General features: G+C 37.4%; 1 protein-coding gene across 2 annotated transcripts in view; it reads right to left on the bottom strand.

Moving 5' to 3' along the window:
* FSTL5 (follistatin like 5) overlaps positions 1–22,376 on the bottom strand; it is a 1,179,512-nt gene that overhangs the window by 883,044 nt on the left and 274,092 nt on the right. For both annotated transcript variants that reach the window (XM_075347385.1, XM_075347392.1), the window contains exon 3: positions 19,156–19,189. In XM_075347385.1, the coding sequence (XP_075203500.1) occupies positions 19,156–19,189 (34 nt within the window). The remainder of the gene's footprint in view (positions 1–19,155; positions 19,190–22,376) is intronic.

The following is a 22,376-nucleotide window of genomic DNA, read 5'->3' as shown; positions in this document are numbered from 1 at the left end:
GCTCTGTAACTTGTTAATGAGCTAATTGAGCGGTCTATTTAAATCTGGACATTGGACTGTCAGATTACATTGACTGCAGACCCGGACGGGCAGCTTTTTCCTCTGGTCCAGCTTTTCCATATATTTCTACAGAGCCCTTTCTGGTGAGTGTTCATTACATGGCATTTCTGTGTATTGTCTGTTTTATTAGATTAGAATAGTGTCTCAGTGCTGGTGCTTAGGCTCTTTGTCCTTCTAATTTTTGGGTTTCCTGTTTGGTTCCCCTTTTTGTTGTATAATGGTTCTATTATGCTACATTTTATCTGTATTTCAATTATATCTTTAGGTGGACAGTATATCTGCTAGTGAAGCGGCTCAACTGACAGATTCTTCATTTTTGTCTTTTTGTTGACATTTTTTGTATATCATAGTTTATGGTTCATGCATTATAATGTGGTGAATATTTCTGCCCTTTTTTGTTACCATGATTGTATAATGCCATTATTTCTGTACACTAAAAAATTTTTCATGTATCTTTTTATTGTAGTGTAAACTGATGAAGGTCGGATGACCGAAACGTCTTTAATAATTACACATAGTTACATAGTTACTTAGGTTGAAAAAAGACCTAGGTCCATCTAGTTCAACCTTCCTCCACCAGTTCTACATTTAGTCACTAAGTCATTTATAACCAACAATGTTTTGTGTACTGAGGAATACACAGATCAATGAATAAAATATAAAACAATTTCAGTTGAATGCTTTGAGTGCTGGATTTTTTTCAATTTTTTGATCTGGGGTGGGACCCTATCCAAGCACCAGCGACTATAGAAGGAGTGACACATTTCTATATTCTCATTAAAGTATTCCATATCATACCTTCAGGGGCAAAGATATCCTGAAAGTTGTGGATCCCATGATTTTCTGGAGTCACAGCCTATGACCAGCCCCATCTGAGGTCACCAAGGGGAGGTACATGACAGTGACTGTTCTTTAATATATTCAGATTTTGAGTTGATGCCTTTGTTCAATTTGGAAGATACACTTCTGTTGTATGGTTGTCCCATATTTCCACTGGATCGCTTCCCTCAGAAAGAAAATTGTGCCACCCCTATGACCACAGGTCAAGTTCTTTTCTTTGTTTATTGTTTTTATTTTATGTAACTGTATATACTGTATTGTTTAGTCCCCTCTGTAACATCTTTTGTATATTTTTATAAATGCTGCCTACTTTTTTTGGTTAAATAAATAAAATGTTATAGTTTAGTTCCTCTTGCTCTATAAGCCACATCCCTGAAGCCTCATTAGACCAAATGTTACCAGTAATGGATGTTGAATTGGCCTTAGCAGTGACCGTACCAAAGTTTATATATGTATATATATATTCAATGCACTGGAATCGGGTGTGTTTATAGTATATAAATTCACTGTAAAAGCACTCAAAAATTGGCCTAGGAAGGACTGCAGCCATCACCTCATCCCTCCATCATGAGCCAATTGTCTATTTTCCTGATGATTGTAGGCAGCGGAGTGCTGTTCGTTACATTTTTGTGGCAGCAGTGAGATATCTACGTTACTTCCCAGGCTGCCCCTTTAAAATTATCTTTAAGAAAAAAATACTCCAGCAATCATAACACATAGTAATTATTATTATTAGCGTGCCTTATGTGCTTTATTTTCCAGCCATCACTCTTTCTGACTTTGTGCCTTTGTGAATAGAATCTGAAAGAGACAAATCTCTAAAAATTGCCACTTATTTTGTTTAGATTTAATACCACTTAGCTACATAGTTACATAGTTTCTTAGGTTGAAAAAAAGACATAGGTCCATCTAGTTCAACCTTCCTCCACCAGTTCTACATTTGGTCATTAAGTCATTTATAGCCAACAATGTTTTGTGTACTGAGGAAATCATCCAGCCCTTTTTTTAAAGCTGTTATAGTGTCTGCCATTACTTCCTCTTGTGGTAGGGCATTCCACAGTCTGACTGCTCTAACTGTAAAGAACCCTTTCCTATTTAGCTGTCGGAATCGCTTTTTTTCACCATTAACACTCTAAACATCAAAACAGTTACATTATTTTCTTTACATTTATTGTGCATTTTCTGGTTTATAAGTATACTGTTTTAAATAGTTTCATAAAGTTGTGGCAGATTTTTGGAAACCTAAATGTTTTTTGTTCTTTAGATGCCTTTTCTTTTTAAATCAGTATAAAAAAAATAATTATTTGATCATTTTAACCAGAATTTATTTTTTAGTTTTTGAAGGCCTGAACATTTGTTATGTAAGTTATGAAAATAATCTGATAAATGAGGATCTATCTGTACTCAACTCTAGTACTATTATTATGAGTTTATACCTCGTTCCGGGTATTATACATTCATACGTTCATATTTTTTATTCCATCTATTGCTTTTATTCATGAGTACATATTTTGTGCAAGTTATGTGACATCCATGGCTGTAATCAAACCATGCTTGTCACTTTCTGGCAAGACTTTTCATTGTGTTCAATGGTTTCCACAGTAACACTAAACTAAAACATGGCATGCACTTCTTTAGTTACAGCTTTATAACAAAGCTTCCATCTTTTTAACACACATTCCGTGAATAAAATGCATCTTGTCTGCCACAAAATTTGGATTTTCCATTTTGTTAATTACACTGTATATTCATGGAATAATTCAATGTAGGATATCTATAAAATGGGTTATTGTCAATTACTGAAAAAAAATCTGATGTGAGTAAAACTGTTCATGCTTTTAAATCACCAGCATGCCTTCTTATGCTATTATTTAATGTGAATAGGCTCCAGGAGGCTTCCTCAATACAGCTCAATGGAGTAGGAATCTTATTTGTTCTAACTTTACTAACAATGAAAAGTGGAAGCAAGGAGTACTATCACCAATTTTGGGAATTGAATTAAATGAAGAAAGGAGCAGCATGTTTATTTCCTGTAGTAGAAATCTATAGAGTAAATCTAAGAGGGAGAATGCTTAAATGGACTTACAAAACTTTCTATGACACATCAGATTGTAATGTACTTTCCTTTTTGATCTCCAGCACCATTCTTTAATTCTTCCAGACACAGACAAAAAGAAAGTCGAAATAACAAATGTAATAGACAGGTCTCTTGTTATAGCTATAGTTTTCTACTTCTGGTTATGTCATGATTGCTGTTATATCTCTTGAAACTCAGCCTTAAAGGAGTTTTCCCAAAGGTAATTTTAAAGTTAATTTTAATCAATAGATCTAGGAGTAAGAATATGTTCCATTGTATGTGTTTAAATAAACGTTCCTGTGCTGAGATACTCTCATAAATGAACCCATTCTATGTATTGTGTAATGTCTGACCATACAGGGTCATTGTATTGGTCATGTGGTTTAATAACTTTTGTGTATGCTGAATAGTTGGGAAGTTCATGGGGAGGAACGCTTATAATTTGATGCCCTATGGGCTAATCATTGTGGTAACTTGTTACTGCGTTTCCTCCCACATGATCTTGTAATAGTGAATGTAAGGAAATTAACCTTCATGTGGTAGTGAGGTTGGGCCCGATAGGAGGTAGATGCCCGTAACTGTGTACCATTTTGAGTATGTATTATGGACAAACATAGGGCTGGTGCCTTTCCCTCGGGCTCACCCTGACTTTAAATACTACGGATTTATGGGTTGTGCCCTCTATGTATACATGATTTATGATCAAATTTGACTGTCAGTGGAGTAGAGTCCGACTGCTTGGTATTATCATGCTGGCAATTTATAGCCTATAGGGTACATTTAAACACTCGTTTTTACTCTTGTTTCCTATTTACACGGCCAAAGGAGTCTGTATAACTGACAGCATGACAATGTGAATATTTGTATGCTGTCAATTGACCTGTAATGATGTCTTGGTGTGCCTGCACTCACCCCTTCTCTGTTAGGAGGGATTTGCACTTGTGATTTTCACTGCCCTATTCTGCTAAACGTATACTGTCAATGATTTTAAATGTTATAATAAAATGAGGTTTTAAGACATATTGACATCTTAGTGGTTTCTTGACGGGAGTCACTAGGTGATTACATACAGGGACATAGTCTGAACATACTGAGCTCAATGTTTCTTTTAAATGGACCGGGACATTTTCTGCTTGGTTTAACCACAGAGTAGCATTGATTGCTAGGGAGTTTACTGTCAAGCCTGCTTTACACCTTGCAATTTCGCATACGATATCGTATGTGATTTGCAACGCCCCCTTCGTATGTGCGGCACGTTCAATTAGTTGAACGTGCCACACAAACGATTAACCCCCATCACACGTACTTACCTTCCATATGACTTCGATGTGGGCGGCGAACGTCCACTTCCTGGAGTGGGAGGGACGTTCGGCATCACATCGACGTCACGCGGCAGCCGGCCAATAGAAGCGGAGGGGCGGAGCTGAGCGGGGCGTAAACATCCCGCCCACCTCCTTCCTTCCGCATTGTGGGCCACAGGATGCAGGTAAGATCTGTTCATCATTCCCGGGGTGTCACACACTGCAATGTGTGCTACCCCGGGTACGATGAACAATCTGACGTGCAATTCTAGAGAAAGGTACGATGTGTATGTGATGAACGTTTTAACGTTCAATCGCATGTACCTGTCACACACTGCAATGTACCTTACGATGCCGTATGTGCGTCACTTACAACGTGACCCCGCCGACACATTGTAAGATACATTGCAGCGTGTAAAGCAGGCTTTAGGCACCAACTTTTTTTGCTGATCCAATGGTGAATTTTTCTTTTGAGTGTTTGTGTTTAAAAAATTACAACTGTGGGTCTTAAATCTCCTCGGCCATAATCTTTTTGTCAACATTCACTCTGCATATCAGTAAGAACTACTTTATTACTTAGATTTACCACTAGTGCCAGATTTTGGTTGAAAAGGTCACAGTACACAGTACATTAGTTAAACACTAGGTATTGAACATAATTAACACTAAATTTAACACCATTAGTCTAATTTGTTGGAAGAGTTCTTTGCAGCATTAACCATATCCTCAACTATCAACTATAAAATAATTTTGTAAAGAACTGATGACCCTGATAACCCTCAGCTTTACACAGCTGATCCAAAGATACCCACATTGAATACACTGCACTTCATATCATTCCCAAACTTATTAATTCCTTCTGGATGATTTCAGTTTTGATATTCCTGACCAGGATAAATCTGACATATTTTGTTAGAAAAGATTCTAAATGCCATTTGTAAAAGTAAAGCAATTTAGGTGATTAAACAATAGAAGCTCCAAAGGCAACCCATTTTTGTAACTACACTACTCAAGGAATTCATCTTGGACTGTGCTGAGTTTTTTAAACTCAAGGTGCTTCAAATAATTTTTTAACATTCTTATGGGGAAATTAAAAATTACTTTTTTTCCACTAAAATTATGTTTTTTCATTATCAAAAAAAGAAAGAGGAGAAAGTGGACTGCAATTTTTGTTATGCAGTTTTTACAAAATACAATAAGCCATTTGTAGTCAGAAACTATGGTTTTGGCACACAAATTGCTCGGGAGGGAAGGAGCACTATTTATCTTTTTGAGTTCAAATTGGATGGATTAGATTGCTGTCACCATGTCACATTTCAGAGCTACTGAGGTGCCAAATCAGCAGAAACAACAAGTGACCACATTTTGGAAACTTAATCCCCTCTAAATTGTTCAAGCAGTGTATTCATCATTTTTTTACTCGTATGTGCTTCACAAAATTGTATAAGGTTTGACTATGAAACTGAAAAATGATATTTCTTCTAATAAATATTGCTTTAGTCCCAAGACATTCAATTGCTAAATGGGTAAGTAAAGTAAAATACCAACATAATTTGTAAAGAAATTTCAATTAAATACTCAGATAACAAATATATGATCCGAAACTACGTTTTGGCAGGGGTAAAAAGAAAGGATATTGATGTTGGAGTACAGATTCTGCTAGAATGTATGTAAGTAGAGTTTCTGAGCTAGCAAAACAACAGAAGTTCCACAAAAATGACCGCTTCATGAACTAATTTGGGAGTGTAACGGGCATGTTGACACCACAGTTGTTTCACATAATTTTATACCATCGGGCCAAGATGGTAAAAACCATATGTTTTCCAGTAAAATTTTATTTGCACGCAAAAGTTCACAGGAGAACATGGACCTCATAAATTGTAATGCAAAATCTTCTGCAATGTCCCATATGTTTTTGAAAATTACTGTTTGGGCACATGGAAGGTTTAAGAAGGTAAGGAATGCCATTTGATTTCTGCAGTACAGCTTTATACCAAGACTGCAGAACTCCTTCCTTATAACAAGTGACCCAATTTTGGAAATTTCAGTCCATCTAGGAATATTTTTACCGGTCAAGTGACTTTGACCACATAGGTGTTTGCACAATCAATTGTGTGCTTGATTATGAAAAAGTGATAATTCTAAATAAAAATTACAGTGCCCAAAACATAGTTCCTAGCTTGTGTTTCTGGGACATGCGTCAGGTACAGTACATCAGAGTTTCTAAATTTGCATACAGGATTCAGACAGGAAATCTGAAAGGACTATTTACTATAAAGAAGCAGGTAGAGTAACTCTGGACTCCATCTGTCCTCTGTCCTTGTGGTGTCCATCTTTTTAAAGGTACACAATAGTGAAGTCAATTGCATTTTTGAGAAACCCTAAAAACACAAGACATTATCATAAAATAGAAATAGATAGTCAACAGAGGCCATCTGGATTCCAAAGCGACTCTGTCTGCCTCATTGCAGTGAATAATTTTATCAAAGACTTTGCCTAAATCCTGTTTCTTGAAGCTATAGACATACCCTGATTTATGTGCTATAGTGTAGGGCACATGTTAAATATGAACCAAGCCTCATACCAACTCTTGGGAGTCAGAATAAACAAATGTACAGCATTTCTCAAATTATTTTTATTTTATTTTTCTCACATTGTTCACTGCTCAGTAAAAGTGATAAAACAGCTTTATTCTTTGGCCCAGTATGATTTCAAAAATACCTGATTTATCCAGGAGGGTATTTCTTGAAGTTTTGCTGCATTTGTACACTAAAAACATTTGTTTTCCCCCTAAAATATTTTTGGGCAGGATGAGATGGTTTTTCTGAGATGTCATGGTTCTTTTTTTAGAATTGAGCGAGTACTTAACTATTTGTACTCACTATACTCAGAACTAGGGATGATCGGATACCTCAAATATTCGGCAATGCCCATATTCGCTCAATAGGTCGCCGTTATTCGACTATTCGCGAATATTTGATGCTCAATGTAAGTCTATGGGAAACACGAATAGTTTCCGAATAGCAACTATTCGGGCTTCCCATAGATTTACATTGCGCATCGAATATACGCATAGCGGTGGCCTATTCGTCGGATATTCGCGAAGCCGAATATTGCCAAATATTTGTGATATTTGATCATCCCTACTCATAACGTGTACTGTCTAATACTCGTGTATTCATTCCGAATAGCATATGCAATGCAAGTCAATGAGGAAAACTTGCAAAGTAACGAGTAACCTGAATGCCATACTATTCGTGCGAGTAGTGAATAGTGTGGAATTCGGTTTACTCGTTACATTGCGAGTATTTCCCATTGACTTGCATTGCACATTCTATATGGAACGAGTATTAGACAGTACTCGTTATGAGTATAGCGAGTATGAATAGTTAGGTACTCGCTCAACTCTATTCTTTATATCTGACTTTATATATGACTTTTTGATCGCGATTAATTTCACTTATTGTGTGGCAGAATGTTTTAAAAAATGTTTTGCTATGATTTTAATTTTTTATGGTGTTCTCCATTTAGGTAAAATAATGTGATGATTTTATACTTCGCGTCTTCTAGTTTTATTTTTACAAAACAAATGTATACACTTTGACACATTTTATCAATTTATTTTCACATCTTTACTCAGTTCCCTCATCGGGCTAGAACAGTCAATAGTCTAATAGCTGGTCTAATGCTCTGCAATAACTATGTATTAGACATATTATTTTTACAGTGACAGGATTCCTGTTAGATCCTGTTTATAGCCACCATACCTGACAGACCCGGAGATTATACAATGCTATGACAATCATTGGCATCCTCCAATATCATTGCCAGAGGATGAATTAACTCTATCCCTCTTTCAGTCATCTAGGTGAAAAAGTCGTTACTGACCACCTTATTTAGAGGTAGAGTTGAGCGAGTACCTAACTATTCGTACTCACTGTACTCATAAAGAGTATTGTCTAATACTCGCTTATTCATTCTGAATAGCGTGTGCAATGCAAGTCAATGGGGAAAAACTTGCAAAGTAACGAGTAACCCGAATGCCGTATTATTCGTGCGAGTACCAAATAGTACAATATTCGCGTTACTCATTACTTTGTAAGTTTTTTTCCATTGATTTGCATTGCATACGGTATTTGAAATGAATACACCAGTATTAGACAGTACCCATTATGAGTATAGCGAGTACGAATAGTTAGGTAGTCGCTCAACTCTATCTAGAGACCTTGTTGGCACCAGCAGTGGCTATTGCTGCAGCAGCTCGGCTGTAAATTAAGCTGAGCTCCTGGAGAGATCATGTGAGCACATCTCATTACCACCATGGCACATCATATTGCGGAAAAACTTCCGCATTATAATGTACTTGTGTATCAAATGTCAGGTACAGATTAAATCAAAACTCTAAGTGAAGGGAAATATAGAAACTTTAACAAACACAGACATTTAGGACAGTTGTATGTTTTAAGGAATGTATTTTTATGGTTCAGCATGCCTGTGCAACAGTGCACGAAGCAAAGTCCACATAGGAATGGTTGGATTTTTTTAGTGTGGAAGAATTTGACTAGCTTTCATTAAGCCCTGACCTTACTTTTATGGATCAGTCTTTGGATGAACCTGAATTGAGATTATTAGCCAGGCCCTCTCATCCAACATCAATGATTGACCTCACAAATCATCTTCAGGAGTAAAGATGAACGTGCAAAAAAATCCCATAAACACATCTCCAACTCTTGCAGAATACCTTCCCAAAGGATTGGAAGCTGTTTTACCTGTGAGTGGTGAAAAGTAGTGGAAAAGGTGCCATTACATTTATATAGGATGTCACAGAAGCTCATGTCGATGTAATCTCTAGAAGTCTCAATACTTTTTTCTACATTTGCTGTGAAATGGCAGAGGTTAGTTAGGTTTAAACCCTAAACCTTCCAGTATTTTCTCCTTAAACTTCACTATAAAACAATAAAAAATACTAATTGTAAAAAAATATACATAGTATATTTAATAAGCACATGACGGTTTCACTGGATAAATTTGAAGCCTCACACTGTTAGTTAAGATGTACTGTTAAGCCTGCCAGAAAGTTTGATTTGTTTCACTAAAGCTCTTGTGAAGAGTTAAATGACCTCTTTGTTAAAGTGGAATGCATCTGTTCCCTCAACAAAAAAAGCTATTTTTGCATGCTGTCGACATAAGCTCTCTGGTGCAAAATATAAATGAGGAATTCTCTTTTTTAAAATCATCAAATAGTAACGTTTTAAATAATTTTCTAAATTTATTAGTCTAAACATTAGTAACAATTTTGTAATTAGCCATTTTTGTGAAACTCATTGAATTATTCATCATGCTAAATATTTCTTTTACAATAACTTTGCTTGAGAAATCTAAAAGAGGGTTTTTATGTAAAATGTACCTTATAAAAGTAATTTCAAAGTTATTGCCTTGGAAAAAAAAGTTCAAAATTAAAGGCATTTTGATTACAAAGATACTGCTAGTTTTTGTGAGAACCATTTTGCAATAGTAAACAGAAAGGGCAGCCATATTGGGTACAATTGGTTATCAGTTTTGGGATAATTAATTTAAAGTGATAGCTAATGTCTGAACTTCCAATGACCAAATTTGCAAACATTGCACCCACAACAGAATAGACAACTATCAGTATATATGTAAGCTAAAAGCAAACATGAATATAAATTCCAAACTTCTGCTGTTCTGATTTTCTAATGCAATTATATTTTTAAAGTTTATGAAAAAAAATTAGACAATGTGAATATGTAACTATATATTAAAATTTGGTTGATTGCCCTTCTGTTATAATGCCTATAAACCGTTACCTCACCTACTCCACTAAATTTTGGTAGGATGGTACAAGTAGGAGTTCTGCCATTGAGCCTATGTATGACTTTTATGTAAGCCCTTTGGTACCATAAAATAATAATGGTGCTTAGTTTATGGGATTTAGAATTATAATCCATCCTGTATATTACCACGTTTCCTCAAAAATAAGACCTATCCCGAAAATAGGCCCTAGATGGATTTTTTGGCTTTTTTTGAGTATAGTTATAATATAAGCCCTACTTCAGAAATAAGCACTAGTTGTGGTTCATCATACTAATAGTATTCTGAAATAGGGCTTGTGCAGCCCTTTAACGATATGTAACATTTCATGTTGTACATTTATTTAGTTGTGCACCCACTGCTAATACAAAATGCATACTTAACTTTTCCCCAGCCCACCCCTCTGTGTTGGCATCATAGATTGGGTGCAGTTAGACTGCTCGCCCACTGTTGATACAAGATGAATAATAACCCCTTTCTTCACCCACCCATCTGTGTGCCAATCCACGCACTTCACATTGGCTCATTCCGTTGCTCTGGTGCGGTGACAAACAAGGTAATATATGGGCTTGTTGCAAGCTGTGAATTGAAGGGACTCAAGAAGCCCTGGTGTTAGTAATGGGGGGGTCATCTATCAGACACCCCCATTACTAATCCAGTATTTGTAAATTGAATCAAAAACACCATTAATATTTTATTTATAATAAACCCCCCAAGAAAAGCCCTCAATCACCAATTTATTAGAAAAAAAATCTGGTTCGCCATAATCCCTCGAGGTCCCACAATGTTCCTCAAAAGTGAACCTAGAAGAGAGAAATTTTAAAGACAAAAGACAAAAGATACCCTCATTCACCAATTTATTACCTACAAAACCCTGATCCACGTCCATTTTAATCCAGTAAAAGGGGGTGTCCCATAACAACCGTAGACTCACTGTTCCAGCCTATGAAGAACGGAATGCTTTATATAGGCTGGAACAGCAGCCACTGCCAGCTCTCACACACTCATAAGGTCAAACAAGGTCCATCCACAGGTCACACAGTCGCACGAGAGCGTAACGTGCGGTGATGTCATGGGATCACCACAGGTGAGTGCCCGCAGTGGATCTCACACAATGTAGTTTGCACTAACCTGCGGTGAACCCATGATGTCAACGCACATCACAGCCCGCAGTTCTTACTCTAATAACTTACTCTTGGAACATGATAATGATAATTTAGAATCATAAATCAAACATAGATTTCAAGGTCAGATGGCAGATGAGATTACTGAATGTATTCTAATTACATTGAGTCCTCTTTGAAATCTACAAAAATCCCTATTCTGCAGAATATGCATTTTTGTTACTTGTTTTGTGCAATTTCAGCAAAATGGGAGCCATTTTATGAACCATAGTAGACCTGACAAAAAGTTAAAACAATGAATGCTCTCCATTCCCGCTACCATCACACCCTGCCATCTTCCATTCTCCTTGTCCCATTGTGAGAATTCCATTCACTCCTCTTCCCTCTAGGTCAGGTTTTCCAACTTTTTGATAACCAACCAAGGTAAAGCAGAAAACTGGGCACTGGTATTATTAGGCTTGGAGGGTCAATGGTTATTTGGCCCCTCGCAGCCTAAAAATTGAATTGCAGCTCATAGCCACCCTAAAAGTGGTGCATCCATTATATATGCCAGTGCCTTGCTCTTCCCAATATTCAAGGTGTGGTGGCAATTAGGGGAATACTTTTGGAGTTGATGTCAGCTGTGAATTGACAGTTGGCATGAAATCAGGAGGTTAGTAATGGATAGGCGACTATCAGACATCATCATTACTAACCAAGTAAGTACAGAGTTAAAAAAACATACACAAAGGAAAAAAATGTTTATTTGAATGAACACTCCCCCAAACTCCCTCGCTCACCACTTTATTGAATAAAAAATCCTCGAAGTTGTGACAAAATGCAATTGGTAAATAAAAACTTCCTCACACTCCCTGGTTTACTAATTTAGTTATTTAAAAATAAATCCTGGAAGTTTCAACATAATCCAATGGAGTAATGTTCCACGATTCCCATCAATTCTGCCTCATCATAGCCTATTGTAGCAATATATACATTACCTTCATTGAGGTCAGCTACTATTTCTATAGCTACATGCTGACCTTTACCATGCCTTTTATTTATTAGCATATTTTACTGCATTCATGCTAAATTTTACTACAGCAATTTTTAAATTATTATAATTGTGAGCTCAGCCTTATTCATGAGGTTGTGGGGTTAATAAACTCTTTTGTCCTTTTTCGTGGCAAGAGGTGCTCTTTTAAATGTTTTTAATGATATTTGTAATTTCTTGCTACATGTGAACTAATTTACATTATTTTGATGATATCGGTTTGTTTGCATACTTATTTGAGTTTCTTTGAACTGCCACTGTATCAGTTTGCATACTGGTTGATTTGTAGTGAACTCAGTTTTTTCTTTCCATAGTATTATACTCACCTGACATGCTGGATTGAAAGCATTTCTTGTGTTTTTTCATTTACTTACACACCTGTAGTTATTCTCTCTCTTCATACTAGTTAGAATAATTTTAATTAGAGAAAAACTACCCATGGGTTCTTTACATATGATTGTCCTGATGAAGAAGCCTTGAGGGCTTTGAAACACATTGACCAATAAATCATATTTTAACTTTCACTTGTCTGGACTGTGTGGTGGCGCAGGAGATTAAGGGCGGTGTCACACGCTACGATATATCAGGCGATATGTCGTCGGGGTCACAGATTCTGTGACGCACATCTGGCATCGTTAGAGATATCGTAGCGTGTGACCGCTACGAACGACTGTGAACGAGCAAAAATACTCACCTTATCGTTGCTCGTTGACACGTCATTAATTTTCATAAACTCATTCCTCCTTCTGCACACTGGTTGTTCGTCGTTCCCGAGGCAGCACACATCGCTCCGTGTGATACCCCGGGAACGACGAACACAGCTTAACTGCATCCCGCCGGCAATGCGGAAGGAAGGAGGTGGGCGGGATGTTACGTCCAGCTCATCTTCGCCCCTCCGCTTCTATTGGGCGGTCGCTGTGTAACGTCGCTGTGACATCGAACATCCCTCCTTCTTCAGGAAGAGGATGTAGGCCGCCCACAGCGAGGTTGTTTTGGAGGTAAGTACGTGGGACGGGGGTAAACGACTTTGTGCGCCACGGGCAACAAATTGCCCGTGACGCACAATTGACGGGGGCGGGTGCGATCGGTCATGCGATCGCACGATAAATCGGTGCGTGTAACGCCACCCTTATTCTTTCTCCTTTCAATTGTTTGGTATGAAGCAGGAAAAGACTTTGATTTGCTCTACTAACCTTCTGGGTAGATTCCATAAACATTCATTACCTTCTCTGACAAAAAGGAACTGGCTTAAAATGTGGCCAAGAATAATTAAGAGACTTGTTACAGATTTTGAAGCAGTGAAAAAACCTTTTTCGGAAATATCCACGAAGTATTAGAAAAGAAATAAGAGATTATGCAACATTCTCTCCTATATATGGTCAACTTTCTCTCTGACATCTGACCAAAATGTAAAAAAAATATGGGGAATCATCCAAAGATTACTCGAACTTGACAACTATTGGAAAAACAGGAAAGGGGCAAAACTGTAAAAAATAAAGCAGTAAACCTTATTGCCTCTATGGGTACATAAATTGGTAGCTCTGCTTAGGATACTTTGTAGGAACCATGAACAAAGTCGTCATGTAAAAGCACCCAGCAGATTCTAATACAAGTCAAAAGTAATGTCACCCTAACTTAAAATAGATCTTAGTTTAGATATTAAACAAGCCAAACGTTTTATAGAATGATGTATGTAGGAATTTTAAAAGTTCATCTCAGTTGGTACATCCAGTAGAGATCTGAATTTGCTGATCCTTTGGCTTCTTCATTTAGTTATAGAATATTTTGCAGACAGAAATGAGCACAGAAAAATGTTCAAAGTAAAAATTGCAGTCTGCCAAAATAAATTTAGACATCATAAATTCCAAATAAGGGTTAGCAGCAGTAATGTATCTTTTACGTGATCTGTTTTAGATTTTGAAATACAATGTGCTGAGAAAAAGCATCTTATCTACATGTTGCACAGCAATTTGACTAAAAACATTTCTTACCAATCTTCTTTTTGTTAAGTACAAATATTTAAAGGTATTATTTTCCAATGGATCCAAAAGTAGAAAAATAATCTGATATGGCTAAAACTTGTAAATTTAACATAAAAAGCTTTACTGCTCTGTAATAAGATTTTAGATAATTTAAATCAAATCCACAGTTATCAAATTTGGAATCTATAAATATATTGTAGTGAGAAATATAAGACAAAAGTATACACTTGAAGGGTATTCTTTTAAGAGGTAAAAAAATGAAATTGACTAGAGAAAAATGTTATAAAAAAAAGAAAAATAAACAAGTAAATAGCTCTTTTAAAAAATAAGAAGAAGCATTAGTCACCTATTAAATCCCTCGAAACCCCAGCAGAAATTTGCTATTTATTCCTGGAGCAATGACGCGCAGTACATGCAAGTACTGTGAATCCGAGCATCACAAATTAGGTCAGTAATTGGCTGCAGAGGTCACAAATAAGTTCCCCTGATCATTGCTCCAGGAAAGTAAATAAAGACCATCAGGGACCACCAGAACTTCAGAGCAGGATTTAACAAATGATGTTTTATTTTTTATTGTTTTTTCTCCATACCATTTCCTGCAGCTAGTTTTATTTTCTAAATGCTTGGGATAACTTCTTTAATGAGGAGAAGGGCTTTTCAATAGTTATGTACAAATAATGATACATCCAGATTGATGCAAAAAAAGGTCCTTCACAAGATCCATAAATTATAATTTCAATGATTTTTCTGTTAAATTTTGAGATGTTCCTGACTATTGGCACTATGAGCGAATGTTTTGAAATTAGAATTCACAGCCTTTGCCAAATTATAGGAACAAAATTGTTTCAATACTTGAAAGCTTGTAATTCTTTTTAAATTACATGTGTGGGAAAGGAGATAGAGAGAACATCACTGAACAAAATACACTATACATGTGAGAAAGAGAAAATCCAACTGACCATAAGATCTTATACTCTACAGAAGTCAGAGGCAGCATGGACCCTGCTGACCATAGGTGCTTACACTCTACAGGAACGATAGAGATAGGCCCTCGCTGACCATAATAGCTCATTTTCCACAGAAGTGAGAGAGAGTGAACCCAATTGGCTATAGGAGCTTACAATCTACATGATAGAGAGAGTGAAGACCCCGCAGACCATAGGAGCTTACATTCTACAGAAAAGAGAGAGACAGATCAGACTCCACTGATCATAGAGGTTTACACTCTACAGGAAAGAATGAGTGAGGACCTCACTGACTTTAAGAGCTTATGCTCTTCAAAATGAGAAAGTGAATGAACCCCATTGACCATAAAGCAAGCTTTACACGCTGCGACATTGCTAGCAATGTCGCGAGCGATTGCACCCGCCCACGACGGTGGCGCATCACAGGGTGATCGCTGCCATAGCAAACAATATCGCTACGGCAGCGTCACACGCATTTACCTGTTCACTGACGTCGCTGTGGCCACCGAACAATCTCTCCTTTAAGGGGGACATTTGTTCGGCATCACAGCGGCGTCACTAAGCGGCCACCCGATAGAAGCAAAGGGGCGGAGATGAGTGGCTGGAACATCCCGCCCACCTCCTTCCTTCCTCATTGCTGGCAGCCGCAGGTACAATGTTGTTCCTCGTTCCTGCAGTGTCACACATAGCAATGTGTGCTGCCGCAGGAACGACAAACAACCTGCGTTCCAAACGAGAAACGATTTTTTAAAAATGAATGACGTGTACACAACGAACGATTTGACACCTTTTTGCGATCGTTACTGATCGCAAAAAGGTGTCACGCACAAAGACATCGCTAACGAGGCCGGATGTGTGTCACCAACACCGTGACCTCGACGATATCTCGTTAGCAATATCATTGTGTGTGAATGGGCCTTTAGAGCTGACACTCCACAGGAAAGAGAGAGTGAGGATCCCGCTAACTATAAGAGCCTATATTCTACAGAAGAGACAGAGAATTATATTACTAATCTTTCCAAACGTGAGGTAAAATTAATCCTCATCAGAGCCAGACTAAACATGAAATAAATATGTTCTAAGAACGTTATCCTAGAAAAAAGTCTCAAAAGGATGAATTAAAAATGCATACATTTTACTGAATTAAAAAACTATGATTAAAATGTACATTTTTTATAGTTTAAGAGGAAACTACAACAAGGGGGACAAAACCATTATTGCTCCTTGCTTAAATGAATCAGCATATGTAGCAATACATTACAGTACAAATTGGATACTGTATTAGTCTATAAAGAGAGGGTATACTGTGTACAATAAACTATTTACAGGTTACATTGTGTTAATAAAAGTGCAGGTACTTGCATATATTTATAACAATTATGAGGCTTTTAATCATTAGATTATTGCATGTAACCCTAGACCAAAGTGCCTGAGTGCATGGTGTTTGGTTAATACATTTAAATAACCCCAATATTCAGTATAGTGGATGTTAGTAAAAGTAAAAGTTGATTTATACAAATATTGCACTTAGTCCCAATAAAAAGTGCACTATTGCACACAGTAGGGTTTATGACAATATTTCTCTGATATAAAGGTGCATACATTAAAGCATGTGTCAATAGCATTTTAACAGTCTTGTATCGCTGTGTAATAGGATGACCGGCAGCAAAGTATCTTTTGATCCAGCCAGTCAAAAATGAGGAAGATATGGCTAACTTTTTCAATACCAGTAATATATGTGGAGCAGTAATCACTGGCATCCCTTGCCCCCGGAAGAAGCAGGTCAAAACGTGAGTTTGGGTGGAGGGACACCAGACAAATCCAACATATTCATTATAATTTCAATTAAAATGGCTCTCAATGCAAAATTGCAGAAATGTGGCATAAAAGTGGTACAGCAGTTGACATTGACAGTGTCATTCAATAAAATTCAATGTGTGACTTTGATGGAAATTTTAAATGACATGAAAAAAATGTCAATCACATACATGCTTTATGATGACTGATATATTCATCCTTCACTATATTGTTCTACAGAGATTAATAATTCACACTAGATTCATTACGCAGATCCTATAGGCAAATAGAATGAAAGTGAACCTCTCATCTACATTTTTCTATAAAATAATAGTATATGCAAAGATACCTTTTTCAATATTTTTTGTTAAAAAATGTATGTTTTTCTAGTTATGAAATCTCTTTTCTCCTATGTCAATACAGTCCATGTAACTATTGCCTACAAAATTTTATTTTTGGGATCCATTTTTATTAACCCCTTAATGACTGTGGGTGGTAAACGTACGTCCTAGCGGTCATAGGGTTAATCTCCCGCTGCTGCCGCCGATTTATACCGCTGAGATGTGTGCTTGCCAGGCACGAGCGGAGTCGTTATCCACCCGTGCCGTTTAACCCTTTAATTGGCTCGGTCAATCAGTGATAGCACTATTATATTCACGGTAAATGTTTACATACCGCCAAAACCGGAAGTCACGTGATGTGATCACGTGACTTTTGTTGGTTGTCATGGTAGCACAGGGTCATGTGATGACTTCTGTAGCTCACATGAATCACTTACTGTTTCACTCGGCCCAGAGCTGAGTGAGACAGTAAATGATTATTTCTGCTGTTCACAGCTGTCTACCTGTGATCAGCAGATATGGAAGAGCGATCAGACTGCTTATCCATATAGTCCCCTAGGGGACCTAGTAAAATAAAAAAAAGTTTAAAAAAAGTTTTAGAAAATGTAAAAAAATAAAAAACCTAAAAGTTCAAAACACCCCCCTTTCGCCCCGTTGAAAATTAAAGGATTAAAAAAATAAAAAATATACACACATTTGATATCGCCGCGTTCAGAAATGCCCGATCTATCAAAATATAAAATCAATTAATCTGATCAGTAAATGGCGTAGCAGCAAAAAAATTCCAAACGCCAAAATTATATTTTTTGGTTGCCACAAATTTTGCGCTAAATGCAATGATAGGAAATCAAAACATAGCATCTGTGCAAATGTGATAATGTTAAAAACATTAGCTTGAGATACAAAAAATAAGCCATCACTGAGCCAAAGATCCCAAAAATTGAGAACGCTACAGGTCACGGAATATGGCGTAAAACGTACATCACTTTTTTCGGACAAATTTCTGATTTTTTTTTAACCACTTAGAAAAAAGTAAACCTATACATGTTTGGTGTCTACAAACTCATGACCTGAGGCATCACACTGACATATCTGTTTTACCATATAGTGAACACAGTGAATAAAATATCTAAAAAACAATAGTTCTATCGCACTTTTTTTGCAATTTTTCCACATTTGCAATTTTTTTGCCGTTTTCCAGTACTCTCTATGGTGCAACTCATGATTTATTTTAAAAGTACAGCTCGTTCTGCAAACAATGAGCCCTTACATGACCATATTGACCAAAAAATAAAAAAGTTACGCCTCTCGGAAGAAGAATGGTGAAGAAAAAAACGGAAAGCGAAAAATCGGCTGGTCGTGAAGGGGTTAAAAGCATTCTATGCAGTGACTGCAGCTGAATTAAATATATAAATTGTGCAGAAATCAGGAAAAAAACTTTTAAATTTGTTTCACGACAATCTTTTAGACAATTAGTTTAATAAAAGTCAAAGCATTTTACATGTGTACTAAAGATTTCAATTGAAATAAAATATAGCCATCTATAACAATTGTTTCGCTGTACTGTACTTATGGCAATAGCACTAAAAGACCAGTTTTCCTACTGTGGCACGGGATTGATTTGAGTGTTTTCTGGGCACGATGCCTAGAGCTCAGTTAGTTAACCATTGTCCAAAACTGTTAGACATGATACAGAATTGTTTCCATAGCACAAACAAGTAAACTAATTTCTGCTGTTACAAGTAAGCAAATTTGACATTCTATAATTTTTCAGAAATGTAGATTTTTTAGGAAAAATGAACCTACCTTTATTTCTTGAAACTTCATGATTTCTGTCTTGCTGCAAATATAAGAAATAAAAATATTGAGATATTTAACAAAATGTGATATGTTTATCTTCACAGTTTCTAATTTTCACATTCTATATTAACAAAAAAAATATTTATTATTATTATTATGTATTTATACCAGTAAGATAGCTAAACAAACATCCTTCACATGGTATATTCCAATGCAACAGATTGGTTGCAGAAATCACTGCTGAAAAATCTTTTTTATTCATCAAATAAAGAATCTGCTGCATGTGAATATGCCTTTGGCAGGGCCAATGGTGTAGGCAGGACACATCACAGGCACTCTTATTTTGAGGTGTGCTTAATCCTTGTCACATGCACTACCCTCTCAGATCCAAATCTCGGAATCACACTGCTTTTCCTAGTATATAGCTCAGAAAACTGAATACCCAAATGAAGGATTCTTGTTAGCTCACCACTGATCTGCAAAGGAATAACCACAAATACTCCAAGAATATTCACATTTCTCTTAAAGTTTATATAAGGACAGTTCCAGATACACAGGATAGTTGAAATTAATGTTGAGCTTTTTTCAAGATCTTAAATGACCTGCAGTTCACTAGAAGTCTAGGATTTGGAAACTGCAATGCCTGCCTGGAACCATAGTCTTATAATGGCTGTCAAGGAAGCTGGCCACTAAACAGGATCCAGAGAACCCAGGAGCCCTTTAACCCCTATACTGGGATTTGGAATTACTACAGGGCTCTGGAGATTGCTACCTGTGGAAGGCTGCGATCCCAAGTAGAGTAGTCATCAGGTAGTGTTAAACCAGGCAACACAGTAAAGGGACAAAATCAGCAGACAAGAGCGTAGTCAGGGAACCAGACTGGGGTCAAAACCGGGGATGGCAGCGAGGTACAAAGATGTCAGGCAGGAGAGTAGAAGGCGAAAAGAACAAACGGTCCGGCGGAGTGCCAAAAAGGACCAACCTGATGAAGATAGCTTGCCTATTGAAACGTCGCATTGTGGTTTATGCTCAATAAAGGCTTTTAAAAGACAGAAGAAAATCTCCTTTTTGTCACTACGCCGCACCATTTGTTCTTTTTCGCCTTCCATTCATCTATTCCCCTTGGGGGATCAATGGCAGGAGCAGCCTAGGTTAAATCAAGTACTTCACTGGCCGGTACGTGATCCTCTGTGAGCTGCTAGGACCTGTGGTTATGCGATCCCATTTGACCAGTCACATGACCTTCTGAAGAACATGCCCACAGAAACACAGGAAGAGGAATTGTCAGCGTCTGGCTGGATTATTGTCCTACTTTGTTTCACAATTGTACAAGGGTGTGCAACCTCCCCCAGGTGAGCACCCTTGGCATTTTTGCTAGGGTCCAATTTACTAAGTTCTTTCACAGTGCTTCCTTCTTTCCTCTTTCATATAGACAAGAGAATAGTCAGAGAGCAGGTAAGGGTCAAAACATAGGGATCAATATGCAAAACAAGCTGAGAAGCAGAGACAAGCAGTACTACAAAACTATATCTGGCAGTGACCAGCAGACAGGAGGGGGAATTAGAAGGGTGTGGTGTGTTCCCATTGGCTGTAGCTGAATGGTAGTGACTTCAGCTGAAGTAGACACGCCACCACAGTCAGCCAGTGGTACTGCAGGTCCCAGCAAACCTCAGCTTAGTGGATGTGTGGAGCCTGAGCCCACCAAATCCACTGGCACAGACTCATCTCCTATCACCAGCATTGTCCATGGCTGTAATACGGCAGTGCATGGTGACCAAAGCAGAAGTTGCAGGAACGGACTCCGGTGGCTACAAGACAGAAACCCCTCTGTTCATTCAACAGAGTGTTAAGGAGTGCACAAAACAGGAGGCAGATGCACACAACTCCTGCCTGAGTGTGAGCAGAGTGGTGTCCCACTCAATAGAAAGTCTATGCTTATGATGCATGTCTACAAAAAATATTAACACTTGAAGGCTCTGTTACATTTTAAAGCACAACACCAGGATATTTTTTACTTCACTATCCTTTAGATATCAGAAAAAGTAATGGAATAGAATATTTAGAGGTCATCATATTCTACCATTTCCATTGCCCCTCTGGTCCTCTGCTAGATCATATGATTGCAGTTGCGACCAAAAGGCTCAGTACAGCATCTTCTTTGTGATTAGAAGTCACTTTCTCAAGAAAAGAACTAATTGTTTATATAATGTGAGTTGGTAAGAGAGAGCTGTTGTCCCATAATGTAGGAGAAGGATTGAAGCAGTGCTGAAAATGTGTGAAATAGGCGACTGCAATTATTTTATTGCACACACTTCACATACAGTACATTACTGATGCCTAAAAGATAGTAAATATTTTTTTTAACAAAAATGCTGGAATTCAACTTTAAGAAAATGGAGTAAAAGGAAATCTGACAACAGATACATGTTGTCAGAGTCAATAGCAGCATAAACCACACATTGGCTGTATGATTCCAGCCACACACAGAATGTTTGATTCTGAAAATCTGCAATATTTTAGAGAAAAACATTGTTTAAAAGTCATCAAGGACCAACAAGCATGGGTTACTGTTCTTAAAGCCGATTCTGGTGGCTTTTCCCCTCCAGCTCCCCTAGAGTGACAGGTCTCTCCCTGCCTGCATGTATAGATACAGACCAATCAGTCATTTGCAGTCGGCAAGGAGAAGCCACCGGGGACTGGTCTTTTAGTCTAGTTGCTGATGCGGCTCAGTCCCCCAGCGGCTTTAACGTATCTTAAAGTATGATCTTCTCTGAATTACCACATGATTTTAGAATCAAACACACATGGCGGAAATCATACGGACAGTGATAGTGATAGGCAACCATGCTTGCACTACTCGTTACTCGATTTAGCATTGGGGTTTTCAAGCATGACTCGAGTACTGAGTATAATGTAAGTCAATGGAGAACTCAAACATTTTGAAACTCAGATACTCGAGGCTCGATCAAGCAACGAGCTTTGTTGAGCATGCTCGCTCATCACTAGCCACTGAGTCAAGCTTGGTTGATTCAAACGGTATGTATCCACTGTCAGGTGCTTTGAAAAAAATAATAATAAAAAAATCTGCTTACAGTGAATTGCCAGAAGTCCATTAAACAACAACAAAAAAACATTACTGTTCTTTTCTCTTTAGCAGGGTTGTCAGCTACCATTAATTAATGGACAGTACATTAAAATAGCTACATTTTTATTTTGTCCATGAAAAA

This window comes from Anomaloglossus baeobatrachus, chromosome 1 (genome assembly GCF_048569485.1).
Source record: "Anomaloglossus baeobatrachus isolate aAnoBae1 chromosome 1, aAnoBae1.hap1, whole genome shotgun sequence".
NCBI lineage: Eukaryota > Metazoa > Chordata > Amphibia > Anura > Aromobatidae > Anomaloglossus > Anomaloglossus baeobatrachus.
This window is presented reverse-complemented; position numbering and strand designations above follow the sequence as displayed.